Source organism: Tenrec ecaudatus, chromosome 4, assembly GCF_050624435.1.
Source record: "Tenrec ecaudatus isolate mTenEca1 chromosome 4, mTenEca1.hap1, whole genome shotgun sequence".
Lineage (NCBI taxonomy): Eukaryota > Metazoa > Chordata > Mammalia > Afrosoricida > Tenrecidae > Tenrec > Tenrec ecaudatus.
This window is the reverse complement of record NC_134533.1, coordinates 65,637,808-65,657,624: the sequence shown is the minus strand read 5'-3', so window position 1 is coordinate 65,657,624 and position 19,817 is coordinate 65,637,808. Positions and strand designations below refer to the sequence as shown.

Sequence of the window (19,817 nt, the reverse complement as noted above, 5' to 3'; positions counted from 1 at the left end):
TTCTACCATGTGAATTCTTTCAGCGCTGTGTGGTAAGGAAGAGTTAGAGCCCACTCCGGAAACCTAGCATTGTGACAACACTGGATACCATTTCTACAGTAGAGCTTCTTGACTGTTTAACGGTGTCTTCCTTCAAAAAACATGGCATACCAATATATTAAATGGATTTAGAATTGGTTAAAGAACCATGGATCTTTATTGTGGTGATTTAGATAAGATGTCTATGACCAGATTTAGGCTCACCCCACTCCCTCGCTAATATAAATTAAGAAAGATTAAATTGGACTGACTTTGGTTATATTTTGGTTATAGAAAGACCATGATGAAATTGTCAACACCAAAATGTCTTTTTAAAAAAAAAACAAACAGTTTTGTGGTATATAATTCACACAGCATACAATTTGATAGTTCATTCACATCAAGAAGAGTTATAAAAACATCACCACAATCCATTTTAGAACATTTTCTTCATTCTTGTATTCATCAATTTTAGCTTTTCATTTCCTACCAGCCTCCCCTGACATGCCCCTAAAGAGCCATTAATCCAGGTCTTATCTCTAGAATTTTACCTAGCCTGAAAATTTTTTAAAAATAAAACAAAACTGACAGTAAGAAAAAAGTTAAAGTGTGAGCTGAAAATAAAGCAGAAATTACTGAAAACTAGAACAAATTTAAATGGCTCATAAGGAAGGTCAAATGATAGAATGCTAAATGTTAACCTAATTGCATTTACGACACTCCACTTTCCGATGCATCGGGCATACTGGTAAGGCTATTCACATCCCTTCACTTTTTAAAACAACTTTAAAACGGGTCAAAAGGGAGATGAAATGATATATTACATTTTGACCTAACCATGCCCGCCTTAATTGACGTTATAATGCTTTCTATCTGATAACAGGGCTATTCACATACTTCAGCTAGGATCTAGGCTTCCTCCATGTGCGGACACCCTGCAACACATTTTTTCCCATAGCCAGGCACCATTTAGTTTCTTCACCACGCCCAATGGCTTCTTAAGAGCAAATCATTTTTGTTACTACTTAGGACCACCAGCTGTACTTTGGGGTCGTCATTCACATCTGTGTCTAGGAAATACGTGCTGCCATTTGATCCATGATATTCCAAAATCCAATCACATCACTGAGTTTGGTGAGAGAAGTTGTATGAGACTCTCTCTCTACCACTCATTCTTTTCTAAATGAAGCCATTTGTCATAAAACCCCTGATTTTTATCAGCAAATTATCTCTCAATATTTTGGTGATGAAATTACTGTTTCATTTTATATGTAATAACATATTTAAGAAAATTGCATGATATAGATAAAGAACAGACGAGTGGGACATATGTAATGAATCAAAACAAAACATAAAATGAAAGTCTGAAAAGAATAGTAGAGAAATGTCATCAACTATAACTCCTGAAACAGCGATCTGAGGAATTCAGGAAGTTAGGTGAGCTCAGGTGCTGGAGAGGAACCAAACAAGTGAGCAAATAGGAAAGTCTACAAATATCTACAGAGCAAGCACTTCTGCATATTTTCAGCTCCGTTTCTGCTGCTGGGTCAGGAGGGTGAGTAGGGAAGGCAGTTGGGAAGAAGAACTACATGCAGAGTAGGATCATGCAGGGACCAGCAGGAGTCAACCATACACTTTGTAACTGTTTGTCACCACAAACATCCATGATAACATTTTGAGAGTGATGGATACTGTTTCACTTCCAAATAGAGTGCAAATTCTTTACTTGATGAAATCTAAAGATCACTACGCAAGAAAATAATTCTAGGAAATTGACATTGCTCAAATAATCAGTAGACTTTTTTTTCTCTAAAAGAGCAAACAGAGTTGAAATCATTGCTCTCTGTGATAAAACCCATGCATTAATCATTCCAAAAGACAGGGCTATGTGTTTATAAAATTATGTGAAGAAAAAAAAAGATAAAAGAAACTGACTGACAGCAATGAACTTTGTTAGGAAATATATTTTATTAATTAATTTTTCTCTGAAACACTTTTATTTACTTTATTTCTAATAATTTTATTGACACTTCTACACATCATACAATTCAATCATATATGTCAATCAAACTGTTTTTAAAGACTTAACGTATACAAGTCAATATATCTTATAATCCAGTTTAATAAAAGCCAAAGTGTTAATATTAAATATTATACCTACCAATACGTTGAAAGGAGATACCACTCCCCTTTCAATTTGTTGTTCTGTGGTGGCTTGTGCATTGCTGTGATGCTAAAAGCTCTTCTGTTAATTGTATTTCAAATAATTGGCGAGCCATGTTTTCATAGCAAATAAATTCTAGCACCCACTTTTCCTCCTGAAATATATTTTCATGAAATCTAATAATTAAAATTTCCCCTCTAAATTTATATTTTCCCATTATTTCTCCAAATTTGTTGGCCTATGCAGATGGCCAATTCTGATTTTTATCATTACTTTTATTTGATCCTCTCCCTTCCCAACTTTCCTCACTTACTCATCTCTCTCCCCCATTCTATGTTTTCTATATTTGTATGTTTTCTGGTTCCTATTACACCTCTTTCACATATCTAGACAGAGCCAGCTAGCTTTACACAGTCCAGCATCTCACAAAGCAACAATAGCGGCACCACAATACTGCAGTACACTCAAAGTCAAGCAAACACAAAGGGGATACCCTGAAACAGCCCTGGAGCTATCAGAACAGAATTCAGAATGATGATGTTTAGTCTCTTCAAGAAATCTGAGGAATGATAATGAGCACAGCAGAAGAAAATGAAAAAACTAAAACCCTTAAACCAAAAAATACCCAAAGAAGAATATAAGAGAATTAGGCAACACAGAAAAAGACCAGAGGGAGAGAATGGAAGAAAACAGAAAATTGAACCAGTGAGCTCCAACTACACTGACTATAATCGATGAGAGAATCAATCAACACAAATGTAAAATAACCAAAAGAAGGTCGGAGAATAATGAGGGGCACTACCAAGAGAAACAAGGCATTTCTCACTGGGATCCTGGAGCAAGAAGACACCAAAAAATCTACAGAGAAAATAGTATGAGAAATCATGGGAGAAAATGTCCCTAATTTCACAGAGGAGGAGAAAATAACTCCGGAAGAAGCTGGGAGGTTTCCAAATAGGATAGGTCCACAAAAGAAAAACATCATGACATAGTAATCAAACTAGTTGATTTTAAAGATAGGGAGGGATCCTGAGAAAAATTAGGGCAAAGAGAACCATGAAGAAAAACCAGTAAGGATAAACTTGGACATCTCAGTAGAAATGATACAGGCAAGACAAAGAATGACAAATATAAAAGTCTAAACAAGAAACAACTGCCAACAAAGAATCTTAAAGACCAGCAAATGTAAACTGCTAGCACTTTTAGATATGTCACAAAGGGGATCAAATCAGACGTTATGTTTTAATCTACTATAATCATGTCTACCATACTCAGTCTGATGATCAGGGTATTCATAGCCCTTGACTATAATCACAGGGAACCCGCTATAGGCTTCATCCTTATGTAAGTCTTACAAGTGGATTTTGATGTTCAACTGTCGTGCATAGCTTTCTGCAGACCAGAAGTATACAATTTCATCTCTGATACCATTCCCTCCTTTGGACTGAAAGTATAGTATGCACATGGGAGAGACATAGTTCTCCTATGTCTATTGCAGCACAGTTCTCAATAGCATTAAGTTGGAAACAGCCCAAGTTCCTATCAGTATATGAATGGATAAAAAAAATGTTGATACCTAACACTAAATGGAAAGCTACCCCTCCCTAAGAACCATCAGTTAACGCATAAAACACCTCATGACATCGGGGAATATGGAGACAATCATGCTGGGTGAAATTAGCCAATCACAAAAGGACAAATATTGTATGAATCCAGTACTATAAGGATAAACACCAAGATGAAGGTTAGCTCTTGCTTCCAGGTCATGCAATGCATCAACCCAGTCTACCAGGCAACGCGGTAGAGAGCCTGACTAAGACCCACGAAGCACACAGAAGCTATATGTACATCTGAGAAACCACTTTGACAAAGAAGGCTTCACTCCAACTGGGATCAGAGTTTCAAGATTGAGGCAAAGGGAGATGACCAGTTATTTGCTGCTATGCAAAATTGTTCCAAGGTCACCTCAAACCAACTGGTACTTCTACCAGATAAGCTATACTGTTTGGAAAGGTTGTCAAGATGCAGGGAAGCTGGTATGTATATCTTGGAGAAGGTAATTGCATTGCTGTTGATATGAAAATGGGGAGGACCAACCTTCTAGCGGTAAAATTCTTTAACAGTACTTATATGGAACTCAGAGGTAGAATGTGCCTGGTAATACATTCCTAATTGGGCACATTAGACCTAGTTTCTATTCAGCCCCTGGAGACCCAGGCTACTTGTTATAGAATACTGGGACTTCAGACCAGTGTTTTTGAGAAGCAAAACATCCTTCATAGGTTTGACGTGGAAACCCTACTGAGTGAACTGGAGTTTACTTCAAACACACCTGTATTCGTTGGACCTAAGTGAAAAGCTAAGTGGCATAAGAAGGAGCAGAAGACAACTATACCAAGGGTATAGAACTGGCAGTTAGTGGATTACCCTATACTTAACTACTTCAATGCACTTCTGCTATATTAAGAAATGTATTACTCTGGAATACCTGGTTCTACCACTGTTAATATACATTATTGAAAGTTTTGCCTCACCACCAACCCCCATTATTTGTATAAATAGTGCCCTGACACTTAAAGATTAAATCTGTACATGCTTAAATTTTGTATGATCATCAATTGAATCATTAAAATTACCCTTTTCAACACAAATAGTGGCTCACCTGATGGAATACATCGGAATCAAATAAACTGCATCTGTGGAAAGATACCACAGAGAAGCTCAAAATCAGCAGTCAGTATAAGGTCAAGACCAGAGTGTTCAGGAGACCATCAATTGCTCTTATGCAAGTTAATACTATAGAGGAGTGTGATAGTTTATTGTGGCAGCCTGGCCTTTAAACACAAGTGGGATTAATTGAAGAACAGAGAGATAAATGGCTCGGTGAGCCTCGCCTCTCTTGTCTCTCACTCTTTAATTATCAGTGTGCGGCTGCCTTGCTTGTCTGTGCCTCAATTTAAAGGGTACACTACCTATAGAACGCCTAGCCTATGGACTGTATCACTGTAAGTTGAGGTCCCTTTAAGCCCACACAATTGGAATGTACATCTCTGGAGCTGGGGACTGACAGTTGGTGGCCTGTCATGCTGTTTGCTGCCTGGGTATATATAGCCCAGCTCTCTCTACAGAGGAGGAACTGGCAGCCCTCAAGACTTAAAGGGCTGCTAGTGTTTCACTGCTTTATAATTTAACTGTTCATTTCTTGTATTATATATATAGCTATATATAATTTAATGGTTCATTTCTTATATTATATATATATATAATTTAACAGTTCATTTCTTGTGTTATATAGCTATCTTTATACATATATATAACTACTAGTAATCTAATTTCTAGTAATTTCTAGAGAACCCTGTCTAACACAAGGAGGAAAACTGAAACAAGACCACGAGTCAAAATATGCTGTGTATATCACACCTGAATTCAGATATCACATTCTCCTAAGAATATATTTTACCTATTTCACACTAATAACCAAAATTAGTCGTTAGATGGCATCAAAGATATCAGAGATTAATAAAGGTCATTAAAATACAAGAAAGAAAGAAAATGAAATGTCAGATGAGACTCTAAGTTTCTTTAGAAAGCATGGAAGGTCAATGGAGAGGCACAAATGATGGAGTGAAAGAGCTGAACAGAAAATTTCCAAGTGCAGCTCCAGAAGACAAAGTAAGGTATGACAGTGAAATACACACAATCCTGAAGTCAGAAAACCAAAAGGAATAACGCCTTAAACATATCTCAAACTAAAAGAACCGAAGAAAACATTCAAGCTTCAAGTTACAATTTTGAATGATTCTGTGAGTAAAGTAGTAAATGTTGCATGAAGCATCTAAAGAAGATGGAAATCACACACAGTCACTTTATCCACCAATTTTGTTCGACCATTTCAGGAAGTATACGATTGAGAGCCAACAGGATTAAAGGAAGATGTCCAACCTACAGCAAAGATTTTTGTGTTTTGTTTTTAAAAAAAGGCTGCTGGAATTGCTGATATACCAATTTAGAGACTTCAAACAAATGGATGCAAGGCTAGGAGTTCTAATATGTCTATGGAAAAAAATTTAGAAAACAGCTACCACACCATCCAACTAAAAGAGATTCATATTTGTGTTCATTCCAAAGAAAGGTAATAAAACAGAATGAACAATTATTGAACAATATTATATGCAAATACATTTTGATGCAGGTAATTAAAAAATGATTGCAGCAGTACAATGATAGGGAACTGCCAGAATTCTGGCAGGACTAAAAACATTCTTATTGGAATGAGGTATATTATTGCTGATATTGGAGCAATCTTGGCTGAAAGTAAAGAACACCAGAAAGATGTTTAGCTGTATTTTGTTGCCATTTGTCTCTGTGGATCATAATAAATTATGAATAAGTTTACAAAACATGGTAATTCTAGAACACTTAATTGTGCTCATGAGAAGCCTGTACATAGATTAAGAGGCAGTTGTTTGATTTGAACAAGGCGATTCACTGTGTTTAAAAGTACAAATTGAATCCCCTTTCCCTTTTGTAACCCTTGAAATTTGACATGCGAAATGTTTATTTAAAAAAATAAAGTTTATTTCACAGTATCTATATTTTCAGATTGAGAGATAAAACTTAATTTTTCAAATTATTTTTAAGACACATTACATGTTAAAGCCTCAAATTAAAAATGAAACCATGTTTTAAAGTAAGATTGGTAAAAGACTCATTAACAACCTTTCATATGCAGATAGAAGCTTTAATTACTGAAAGAGATGAGACCTTAAAACACATATTGATTTATTTTAAAGACTGTAAACTCCAATATAGATTACAATGCAATATAAAACAAAAATCCTCAAGTTCACCCATACACAATGTTATGAAATATAGATACAAGACTGAAGTTGTCAATTATATAATTTTCCTTGAATCTACCATGAACACAGCAGTTCAGAAAATCAAATGGTCTATTGCACTCTGTAAAAAGATCTCTTGAGAGACATCACCTAAAGGTGTGCTGAGCTGAAGCCACAGTGTTTTCAATCGAGTCATAGGTATACTAAAGAGGGACAAAGAGTACGGATGAGTAAAACTGATGCCTGAAGAAGATGGAAACTATGGACTGCCAGAGGAAAGCACAAATCGGTCTTGAGGGAAGAACCGTCAGAATCATTAGAAATGAAGACAGCAGGCCTTCAATCACATCGCTTGGACATGTTTTCAGAAGAGGTTGTTCTTTGGAGGAAGGTATCATGCGAACTGCAGCAGAGGGTCAACACAGAGAGGAAGATCTTCAATGTAATGAGCTGAGACAATGACATCGACCATGGGCTCAAGCATAGCAAGGGTTGTGAGGATGGTCACAATGGGCAGGGCTGTATTCTTGTGTCGCTATGTGACAGGACTGACTTGATGACACATAATAATGACTATATCTGTTCATGTTTATTCCTGAAATGCAAGGAGGGTTTAATGTTAAGATATCAAGCAATACTTTTCTTGATGTTAATAGAAGAAAATATTAAAGCCATATATACATATTTATGTGAATTATAACATTTAAAATTTGAAACTCTGCTTTGCAAGAGGAATCATTCTTTTAATCTCTGAGATTAAAAGGCTGCATTATGACAACAAACCACCAAGAACCAACACAGCTTTTGAGTAGAATTTTAAGATCCCACTGCCATGGAGTCAGTTATGATTCATGTTTATGTGTTAACATGTAGAAGTTGGTCATCTCCATGGAAAATGGTTTGTAATCTTTATGGAAATAGATTGCCAGATGTCTCTTGTGTGTGTGTGTGTGTGTGTGTGTGTGTGTGTGTGTGTGATTACTGGGTAATTTCAAACACCAGTCTTTAGGTTGGTAGTTGAACATAAACTAAGTGTCCCCTTCAGGGGCCACTGAGGGGAATAAAATAATTAAAACTGAGGTCAAGTTTTTCACCAAAGCCTCTTTTATACACAACTGATGCATGCCTTTAAATCTGTTTTCTGCTTGCAACCGCCAAATGGATTATACCTAACATTGAACTTCAACTATCAGCCTGTAATCCATGGCCTGCTGTTGTTAGAAGCCATCAGGTTCATTCTGACTCATTGCCACCTGTATAGAAAGCACCGCCTGGTCCCACGCAATTATTTCTATGTTTGAGCCCTTTGCTACAGAAGCCCCAGTCTAGGAGACTCATATTTCATAGCACTTTTAGTTTACAGAAGTTTTAGATCATCATAGACACTTGCCTTATCTCAGAAAGTAATCAGAAAATCATTTAGGCCAAATTTACCTCAAAGAGGCTTTCTCAAAAAAGGCTTAATTAATATAAGTTTTCAAGCTCTCGCGTATTCAGTTTACCCCACTTGCTTCAAACTGAAACTGTCGCATTCATGTACAGTAGAACCTGGACCTCAATGCCGATCCATTCCTGAAGGAGTTTCGAAATGCAATCCCAAAAGAAATCACTGAAAATGGATTAATCTGTTCCTGACCACCACGCTTTTACCCTAGCCTGGCCTTCTTATACAAAACATTCCACAGAAATTTCAAAGTAAATAAGTTCAGAGTCAAATAATACTATTTGTATAAGAAACACAACATTAAAAAAAATTTTAGCAACTATATTCTGGCCCATACCTTGAGATTGATGAGGATCTGGATCTGTGGACATGGATGTGGAGAGGAGGTGTGGAGAGAGAGTCACTGTTTGGAAGGGGATTTTGAGGATTTTCCCCTTCTTTTCCCTTTTTTCAATAGGACCTGGCTGGCTTTTTCTTAAAAAGAAATCTGTCTGATGTGGTCTGCTGCTAACATCTCCTTAACTGTTTTCTAAAAAGGTTTACTAAATTATCATCAACAATACTGATACCATGGCAAACTAGTTCCTTATTATGATAATTCTTTTCAAAAAACTCTTTCTTAGGATGCATATTCTTAATCTAAAACAGTACAAAAAGCCACAAAAAACTAAGAAAATTATAGCAAAATGCTTCGAACACAGCCACAAAGGTTTAAACAATGCATACTAACACCAACTAATGTCGAGTGACTGAAACACGAATTGCTATTGTTTACAAAAATTACATGGGTTGGGTAAGATTCTGATGTTTTGTTCTGTTGCAAAATTTTCTTGACATTTCATGTCAAAATCCAATTATGTTGAGTATTGATGTGATTGAGTACCGGGGTTCTATTATAATGGGGAAAACAGAGGACTTTCTTTGATACCCTCCTATCAATTGAATCCTTGCCTATTTATTATTCAGAAGTCCACTCATGAGCAAAGAGAAATAAAGGCTTCACTGCATATCTTGGCACACCCCAACTATAGATATAATAAAGATAGGAAAACTGGCTTTGTTTTAACCCGTACAACTTATAAACTGCATCATAAGTATATAACATAAAATAACGTATTTCTACTATTTATAAGCAGAGTCCCTACAGCATGCACATGGCTAAGTTCTTAACTACTTGTTGAAAGGTGTTGATGGAAACCTACCCAGGTGTGCCTAGGAATACAGGCTTATTGGTGTGCTACGGAAAGACCACGGTGTGAAAAGCCCTATAGATCTACTCTGCATACCAGTTAAGGCAAGGAACAAAGCAATCTTATAAGCAGATATGTATGCCTAATATAGTTTTCAAGAATAAAGCGTAAATAGGTAAAAAGTTTTTAAGCAAGCATATTTGTTCAAACATTTCCTACTTTGAGGAACATTCTAGCAGAAACTAGGACTTGGACCATATCTACTACTCACTAGTTCACTGTTTGTTTGATTTAGAGATTACTTTGCACTATGCGGTTAATATTTTAACTTCGCATACTTAAATGCCAGTCATTGCCTTCTGAGACTTTCAGTTATGTATGTAGCTATCTGCTCTGGGACAAAAACTTGTGATATTGTTGTTAATTATGACTCAGAGCAACACTGTGCACAAGGGGCAAAACACACACACACACACACACACACACACACACAAAGACAACGCCAACACTGCCTAGTCCCAAGTCATCCGCACAATTGTTCTGTTTGAGTTCATGTTTTACAGCCACTGTGTGCCTCCATTTCCATGACTGTTCCCCTTTTTCACTGACCTTCTGCTTTCTCAAGCAAAGCATCATTTTCCAGGGACTGCCCTAACATGTCCAAAGTTCTGGATCAGATTACTATTGGTTTGGGACTCCCACTCTTTCTGTACAGAAATTCTTTGTTTTGTGTTGCATGATTTAACACATAGGCTGGTTCACTGCAATCTAAAGTGCAGACTTGCAGGGTACCCACTTACTGTAGCTGCCTGTTCTAGAAGACAGACTGGGGATTGCACCAAATTTCTCCTCAGTGGGTTTTACTTCCCATAGATGCCACTCATTTTGATCAACAGTTACTACTAAGAACTATTGTGTTATGATTATACACGATAGTACCTGACCATCATGGAGATTTCACTAGGTGGCAGGGATGGCTAAGTACTCAACTCCATCTAGAAGATTGGGGGCTCCAACTCACACAGATGTGTCTCAAAGAAATAAAAGAAATGCCTGGGGAGGTGCTTCTGAAAACCATTTGAAGCACCGTTCTTCCCTGATCCACAGTGTGCCACAATTAGGGATGGCATTAAATTGTTTTCAGTCTCATTTGTGTCCTAACATTGAATAGGAGCTAGTAAAGCAAGCTAGAAGGCAAGACAGGTAGATACTGTATGAAATGGTGCAAAACTGCAAATGAACACGCACCCTGTTTTGTTGTGGAAAATGTATTTTATTTTAATGAGTTCTCATATAGATTTTGAATTGGTTTATTATTAGCATTTACATATTTTTTCTTAGAAAGCTTTGACACCTATAGACATCATATAGCCGGAGCTAAGCCAAAGCAATTACACTAGAACTGATGTCTTCTGAGAGGGTCAATAAAACCTCATGTTTAAAATTCAATAGATTCTTTTCCCCCACAGAGAACCACCCATCTCCAGCAGGTCATACATATTTAAAAACAGATCTAATTTGAGTAAAACTAATATTAAATGCCTCTCTGATCAGAGACCCATGGGACATCTATCAGTTAAGCCCCAATCTTTTTGTTGTTGCTGTTCAGAAAATCTCCTGGGAAGATAAGTAGTTTTGTATAAGAGACATAACCAATTGCATTGCAATGGTTTCTGAGTAATTTTAATCATGAATGAAGATTTTTAAAAATCTGACAGTAGGGTGAGTTTGGATTATTCTGAAGGAAAATCAAAACCATCTTATGAGATAACCAGCTCTGTGACTGAAAAGCAAGTATCTGCGCCAGAGCATTATTGACTAATGAACAGTCTAAAGTATCCCATCTCACAGCCTTCTGAAATCAAAGAAATTTGCAAACTTCCTACAGGAGAGAGAAAGAGGAAGTCAGGAAAATTAAACATTTTTTCGACATCGAGAGGAACCCAAAAGTGAAGTGTTTGGCTGCTAATGCAAAGGTTGGTTGTTCTCAAAGGAAGAAAGATGTGGCAGACTGTTTCCTTAAAGAGTGTATCCTTGACAGTTCGTGGGGCCATTGCACTCTGTCTCATTGGATCGCTGTGAGTTGTAATTACAAGAACCAAGCAAATACTTTTACAGACTAGCAAATTTCTTTATAATAGTAGAAAAACATGTTTTTACCTTTGATAAACAGAGGAGGTTAATTCTGAAAGTGAATTAACACAAGAGTTCGAAGATATTCCAGGGTACTCTACTTCTTGAGAAAATTCATAACACATACCATTTTCCCCACTGTTTGGAAATATCTGATGACTGAAATATCATTATTTTACTGTCTTTATTACTGCAGGAATAACTTCAACATCACTTTAGCTAAATCTACTTTCCTATAACTTTTATTTATCAGATAAATGCCCTTAAATTCCCTAAACTTATTGCCATCAAATTGATTCCAAGTAATAGTGATCCTACAGGATACATTTGGATGGCCCCATTGGATTTCTGAGACTTCAAAAAGGGAGCAGGCAGCCTCATCGTTGCAAAATGACCTGAGACAATTCTGGTATGTATTCTTGCATATACTCTGCTGTGCGCCATTGAGTGCATTCTAACTCATAGTGATTTTCTATCGCAGAATAGGCCTTCCCCATAATGTTGATAGGCTATAATCTTTACTGGAGCAGATTGCCAAATATTTTTCTCAAAAAAGTTGCTGGTGGCTTAGAACCTCTGATTGTTCAGTTACCCTACCAGCACTACATACGTGCTCTGATCAAGTGTAACTATCTCCAGTTTCCTTTTTTTATCTTTAACATTCTAGACATCTTAAAACTGTGTTTACCTTTCTCCAGATGCCTGCTTATTTTTTAATATAAAAATTAATTTATTAAGATATTTATTACAAAAAGAGGATCAAAATATGGGTTGAAATTTGTTTATCCATTTAACTATTACTTTATACCATGCATTATTTATTGCACCTATAAATGTCAACAAATATAGTGCAAGAAATACAGCAGTGAACAAAATCAATATAAATCACATGCAACAACAATCACACGCATTTATATTTTACATTCAATTTTGTAACAATAGACTACAAATATTTATAAATGAAAGTTGGAATGTAATATATGCAATGCCAATATTAGCAAGAGTAGAATGTAGTTTGTGTAAGAGACAATGGAAAACCTCACTTAGGGGTTTCACTGAGTGGAGACATGAAACCATTCAGAGGCTGCATCATGGTCTATCAAGGAAGGAACTTAGCGGACAGTGAAACCGGAGCGTACAGAGACCCTGAGGTGCACCCAGACGTTTTGAGTGTGAGAAGCCTCAAGTAGGTGTGGATGGACTGCAAGAGTCAGTGCTGTAACAGTGGGAGGCATAATCTGAGATATAAAAGGGTCCTAACACGCAGGCTTTATAATCAGTCAGGGTATTCGTTTTTGCTCTAAGTGAAATGAAAGAACACTGGAGGTTTTGAAAGTGGCTAGAAAATATTTCTATTGCATTTATTTCATAAGTAAAATAATTATAATAAAAATGTTCACCTTAATTTTGATAGTATGACATATTTTGTTTGGGGGCGTTGGCATTGCTACATTTACAGGATTAGTAATTGATCAGGAATTTAACCTCAATCTGCTTCATTCAAGTTCCTCTATTTTTATTTTCTAATTTTTACTTCTTATACCAGATCAAAGTAATGCTGCTTTCACAGAATATCTATATTTAAATTACAGCATTTCTCTTCCCCTTGAGGTAGTAAATTTTTCAGAGCACAGTTTGAAATAGAAAACTCCCGTGTTCATTAGGGAAGGAAACGATACTTGATGTTCCCATGTCCTTTCTCTCTGTGTCTCTTTCACTCTCCCTCCTATTGCTTCTGTCTCCTGGCCAAAGACACCGAGGCTTCAGGAGCAGCACCATATAGGTTAACACTCTTTGGAAACTCAAAAACTCATTTTGTTTGGTTACTGCATCATCATGAAGAGTTTCTATTTAGGGGGAGTGGGCGGTGGGAGAGAGGGCATGAGGGAGAGAAAAGAAAAGGAAGAAAGAAAATAAATGATAGCTTTAAGAACTGTGAAAATATTATTACCAAGATTGAACATGGCATAGATGTCATGCTATCTCAGCGGTAAAAGAAATTAAAATATTTTAAGTGAGTATATATTAATTGTTTAGTCCAGGATGTTTTATAAAACAATAATGAAAAATAATGGAGCCCAGAAAGGAAATGATGTGGCAGTTTTATTTTTTAATAAAGGCTCCTTTCAGTTATAGTTGTAATAACTACTCCCATTACTTATTGACTATTTCATTACATGATATTTGGTATTTGTAAAACTAGCAAAGAATCTCATATCTGACGATTCTGCACAGCAGTGATGCCGACCTGACAGTGAGGGATCCTGGGCTCCAGAGCAGGAGGTACGCTTGCTAGGATGGTTGAGATTATGTGTCAAGTTGCCGGGGCCTTAGTTTTAGTGGTTTGGTAGGTATGTAAGGATGGTGCGTGTAAGTGTGTGTGTGTGTGTGTGTGTGTGTGTGTGTGTGTTTGCATGCACGTGAGCGTGTGTGTGTTGGTAGTTGTATGATGATGTGATTTGGCAGCTCTGTAGTGAAGTGATAATCTTCTATTTTGTAATCTTAAGTGGTCATCTTCTCTTTTACCTAATGCCAGTTTTCACATAATAGCCTTGCCTTTGGAGCCTGGTCATATTGAAAGTAAGGAAAGGATATAGTTAAAAACAGAATTCGTGATTTTTCACCTTTTGGTATGAAAAGGAGCAAGACTTAAGTTAAATGTTTGTCAGTTGTTTTCAACTTGTTTAACCACCAAAAAGAGCTTTGCACTTCAGTTAGAATTACTATCACTTATCTGAGGAGCCCTGGTGGCTTAGTCGTTGTGAATTGGTTTGCTAACTACCAGAGTGGCAGTTTAAAAGCACCAGTCATTTCGTGACAAAAAGGTAAGACTTTTTTCTCCCGTGAAGAGTTTCAGCCTCAGAAACCCACAGGAGCAGTTCTACTCTGTCCTACAGGTTCACTGGGAGTCAGAATCAACTCAGTTACAATTAGATCTGTTTTATACATTGAGAATGTTCACATGGCATCAATTGTAAAATAATTATAATTAAAACTAATGGTAAAAGAATAATTACTATAAAAGACTAGGCTAAATCTTCTCAAAAAAGAGAAAATGAAAACTTCATTACAACTGCTTACTGGTGACATTAAAATATGAGAGGTGACATAAAAACACAATAAGATGTACAATGCTTTGGGAATTGTAATATTTAAGTTTATAATTTAAAATAAGTAATTATGAGTTATAAGGAGTTTATAAATATATAAGTTAAATAATTTTCTCAAAAATGAAAAAATGATCCTAGAGTCATGATTCCAATCAGGTAAGATTTCAAGTGACATCAAAGTGCCAAATCATGGGGGGAAAATGAAAACCTAACAAATTAATAAGGGTTCCAGTTTACCATAAATTTTCATAGTTATTTGAGGACTACAAAGAATACTTTAAGATAAAACATAAAAGTATGATTATTTTATAGTCTGTGCTCACCTACATAGAACGATAATGAAAATCAAGACCCTATAACAGTGATTTTACAATGCTATCAGCTAACTGTAAATGTTGCAAACATTTTTCGTATTTACTAGAAATAGACAATTTCATATTCACTAGGGAAATACTTCAAATGTTCACGGTTATACTTTGTAAGTTGTAACATTATTTAACTCTTTGGGTGCCTATTTTTGATAATTCTAATTTGAAAACTGAGATGTGTCAGGTTTAGGCTTGTAGATGGCTTCGGCTTTATCCTACAATATTTTTTGAAAAACCAATAGGTGCTCCCATATTTAATTTATTGTAACTTGAGGGAAACATAAGAAAAACTTTTTGGAGGAAGAATAAATATTTGTTGGGCAGGGTCTTTGGGGGACAAGGGAACCAGTGTTGTTTATTTATTTAGATAGCTAGTTATTAATCATTTTATTGGGAGCTCTTACAGCTCTTATAACAATCCATACACCCATTGTGTCAAGCACATTTGTACATATGTTACCGTCATCATTCTCAAAATATTTCCTTTCTACTTGAGCTCATTTATCAGTTCCTTATTATTTTCTTCCCCCCCCACCTTTCCTCCCTCATAACCATTGATAATTTAGAAATTATTTTAATTTTCATATCTCACACCAACTGCTGTCTCCCTTTACCCATGTTTCTATTGTCTGTCCTCTGGGGTGGGAGATTATGTGTCAATCATTGTGGTCAGTTCCCCTTTTCTCCCCTCACCTTCCCCCCACCCTCATGGTATCACTACTCCCATTATTGTTTCTGAGGGTTTATCTGTCCTGGATACTGTGTGTTAAGAGCTCTTATCTGTACCAGTGTACATGCTCTGGTGTAGCCAGATTTCTAAGGTAGAATTGGGGTCATGATAGTGGGTGGGGGAGCATTAAAGAACTAGTGGAATGCTGTATGTTTTGGCGGTGCTGTACTGCATCCTAGCTGACTCATCCTTTCTTTGTGACCCTTCTGTGAGGGGATGTTCAATTGACTACAGGTAGGCTTTGGGTCTTCAGTCTGACACCCATCATGGAACATGGAAATGGTTCTTTGTTTTGTGTCTTCTGATGTCTGATTCCTGATCCCATTGATACCTCATGATCACCTCATGGGTATGCACTCTGCTCCTCACCCCCACTCTGCCTTCACATCAATATGGTTGTTTGTTATGGGTCTTCTGATGCCTGATAACTGATCCCACAGGTTGTTGTGTTTCTTTCATGTGGGTTTTGTTACTTCCTGGCTAGATGGCCAGTTGTTTATCTTCAAGCCTTTAAGACCCAAGATGCTATATCTTTGATTAGCTGGGCACCATCAACTTTCTTCACCACATTTGCTTATACACTCATTTTGTCTTCAGCAATCATGTCAGGAAGCTGAGCATCGCGGAATGCCAGGTTATTAGAACTAAGTGTTCTTGCAGTGAGGGAGTACTTGAGTAAAGGCCCAATGTCCATCAGCTATCTTAATATTTAGCATATATGTATATATCTATGTCCCTATTGTGATATATACATATATTTTCATGTATATGTGCTTTTATTTATATCTCTATAAATGTTCTTTGCCTCCTAGCTCTTTCCTCTATTACTTTTACTTTCCTTTTGTCCCACTATCATATTCGACCTTCATTCAGCTTTCTGTAATTTCTCTCAGCTACATTGCACTTGATCAAGCCCCACCAGGCATTCTACACCCTCTTCACCATTGATTTTAGATCACTTGTTGTTCCCTTGTCTCTGGGTTTGTTGGCTCCCCTCTTCCTTTCCCCCACCTCTCCTTCCCCCACTTTCCCTTCTCCCATGTACCCCCAGAAGCATCAGTCCCATATTTCCTCCTTGGGCTTATTTATCTTGCCTATCCTATATAGAAAACAAAAACAAACAAGCAAAAAAGGAAAACCTATAAGTAGTTCCAGGTCTGTCTGCTGACCTTTATGAATATTTTCTAATCAAGTTGGATGAGGTGCCACGACCTGACACCAAAGTCTATTTTTGGGATTCCTTAGGGACTTCATTGCTTTCTTCCCTTTGCTCTTCTGTTGCACTTCCTGCATGTTTCACCTGGTGGGGTGGGTCAGTCCGGGCACAATTCCCACACTGTCTCCAGTGTTGTCCCCTATATGGCTATGGGTCAGTGAGGGGACTCCGTTTCTCCTGGTGGGGCCTGCCCTATGGTATTCTTTGTGTGTTGGCTGCTCTCAGAAGGAATAATGTCCTTGGGGCTTGGTGGGCCAGGATGCATTCCACTCTCTCTCTCTTTCCCTCTTTGTTCGCTCCAGTGTGGTCTGAGCAGACCCGCCTCTCTCCCCTGAGTTGTAACTTTAGTGCTGTCTTTTGTCGTGCATTCTTCTAGGGAGGGGGTTCATGTAGCTGGGATTGGGACTGGCCCTGCAGACCTCTCTATTGGTTCATTGCTTCATGCCAGTATGTTGCTCTCAAGTCTTGGAGCACCAGGTTGAAAGCTGGTACCTCTCTCCCTTTCCTGTGGAGATATAAACAATGCCCTCCCCTTACATGGGTTAGTGCATGGAGAGTCAGTATTATTAAACAGAGTTGATAATATGGAAATGGGCTAAGGTAACAAAAGCAAGCATCAGTGGCTAGACTGGGCATACGAATAGGTACATATAGAAAAAGACACTTTGGTGGCAAAAGCGGTTCATGATTGACTGCTAACCTGAAGATTTGGGTTCTGATCCAATCAGTAGCTTGGAGGGAGAAAAGTCCAGAAAATTGCTTTTCTAAAGATTACAACCAAGGAAACTCTTTGAAGAAGTTCTCCTATGCAATATATGAGATTGCAAATGTCAGAGTAGACTTAAGAGCATTGGGCTTTGGGCGGTTTGTTCTGGGTTTTTTTTGGCATATAAATTAATAATCATAGCAATAAAAACTAAACCCATTAGTATCAAGGTGATTTCAATTCAGAGTGACCCTATAGACAGAGTTTCTTTGGTATTATATTTTCACTCTACTGAATTATTGGATAGCACAGGTTGGACTTCTTGGCTAACCTGAAGTTTGTGGGCTAAAACCCACTGAGCAAAACTAGAGAGAAAGAGAAGAAAGGCCTGACTGGCAATCTGCTTTCATAAAAATAGTAACCATGAGATCACTTGGAAAGTTTCTGTGCTGTAACACATAGGGATGGCATGAGTTGCAGTTAACTCATCTTGTTGATTCTGTGCCAGGATCAGGATCACTTGGTAGAATCAAACAATATAGTCTGGGTACAAAAAAGATAAAAATCTTCTTAGATGCATTATTTATTTATGGCCAAATATGAGTTCACCTTTTGTTTTTGACTGAAAATAACAATGATGGTTTCTTTTTGCACAGAACATCTTAATTGGTACAGAGAGTAATATGCCTTCTAGTTGACCATCATGCATAGAGCCAACAGCTCTAGTCTTTCACCAAGATACTTCATCCTCAATGGGATTCCTGGACTGGAAGCTGCACACATCTGGATCTCCTTGCCATTTTGCGTCATGTACATGATTGCTATGGTTGGGAACTGTGGACTCATATATCTCATTAGCCATGAAGAGGTCCTGCATAGGCCCATGTATTACTTTCTAGCCCTATTATCTCTTACAGATGTTAGTGGATGTACTTCATTTGTCCCTAATATGCTGTGCATCTTTTGGTTCAGTCTCAAGAAGATTGACTTTAATGCCTGCCTAATACAGATGTTCTTCATACACATGTTGACAGGCATGGAGTCTGGGGTGCTTATGCTCATGGCTCTGGACCGCTATGTGGCAATTTGTTATCCTCTAAGATATTCCACCATCCTCACCAACTCCGTGATTACCAAGGTTGGCCTTGCCACATTCATGCGAAGTGTGTTGCTCATGATCCCATTCACTTTCCTGATCAAGCGCCTTCCCTACTGCAGGGGCAACCTTATTTACCACACCTATTGTGACCATATGTCTGTGGCCAAATTATCCTGTGGCAATGTCAAGATTAATGCTATCTATGGTCTTATAGCTGCCATATTGATTGGAGGGTTTGACATGTTCTGTATCTCTGTGTCTTACACCATGATTATCCGTGCTGTATTGAATCTGTCATCTTCAGATGCTCGCCACAAAGCCTTCAGCACCTGCACATCACACATATGTGCTATTGTTATCACCTATGTCCCAGCTTTCTTCAACTTCTTCACTCACCGCTTCGGGGCACACACCATACCTCACCACATCCATATCCTTATTGCCAATCTCTACCTGTTGCTGCCCCCCACTTTGAATCCAATTGTCTATGGAGTGAAGACCAAGCAGATCCGGGAAGGAGTAATCAAGCTGTTTTTTAAAGAGAAAGATATTTTGACTATGAAATAAATATTTTATCAAGAATTATCCAATTACCACAAAGATAACAAAAGAAAAAAGTTATAGAGGGAGAAAATGCGGATATCAGTAAAAATGAACTCACGGCAGGATAAAATACCTGTGGATTTAATGCCATAAAATACATTAAACAACCTCATAATTTTAAATCCAAGACATCTCATTCAATAGAAAAAAATGAAGCAGCCACGAAACAATCTACGTTTCACACACTTTAAATTT

At 37.4% G+C, this 19,817-nt stretch overlaps 1 protein-coding gene across 1 annotated transcript; it reads left to right on the top strand.

The window, feature by feature from the left end:
- The first annotated feature begins 18,623 nt into the window (after nt 1–18,623).
- LOC142446774 (olfactory receptor 52N2-like) lies at nt 18,624–19,586 on the top strand. Its single transcript, XM_075548515.1, has one exon. It carries the CDS (start codon nt 18,624–18,626, stop codon nt 19,584–19,586), a length of 963 nt encoding a protein of 320 aa, XP_075404630.1.
- The last annotated feature ends 231 nt before the right edge of the window (nt 19,587–19,817 follow it).

Coding starts and splice junctions, on each gene's coding strand:
- LOC142446774 (XM_075548515.1), top strand. CDS start 18,624: ATGCATAGAGCCAACAGCTCTAGTCTTTCACCAAGATACTTCATCCTC.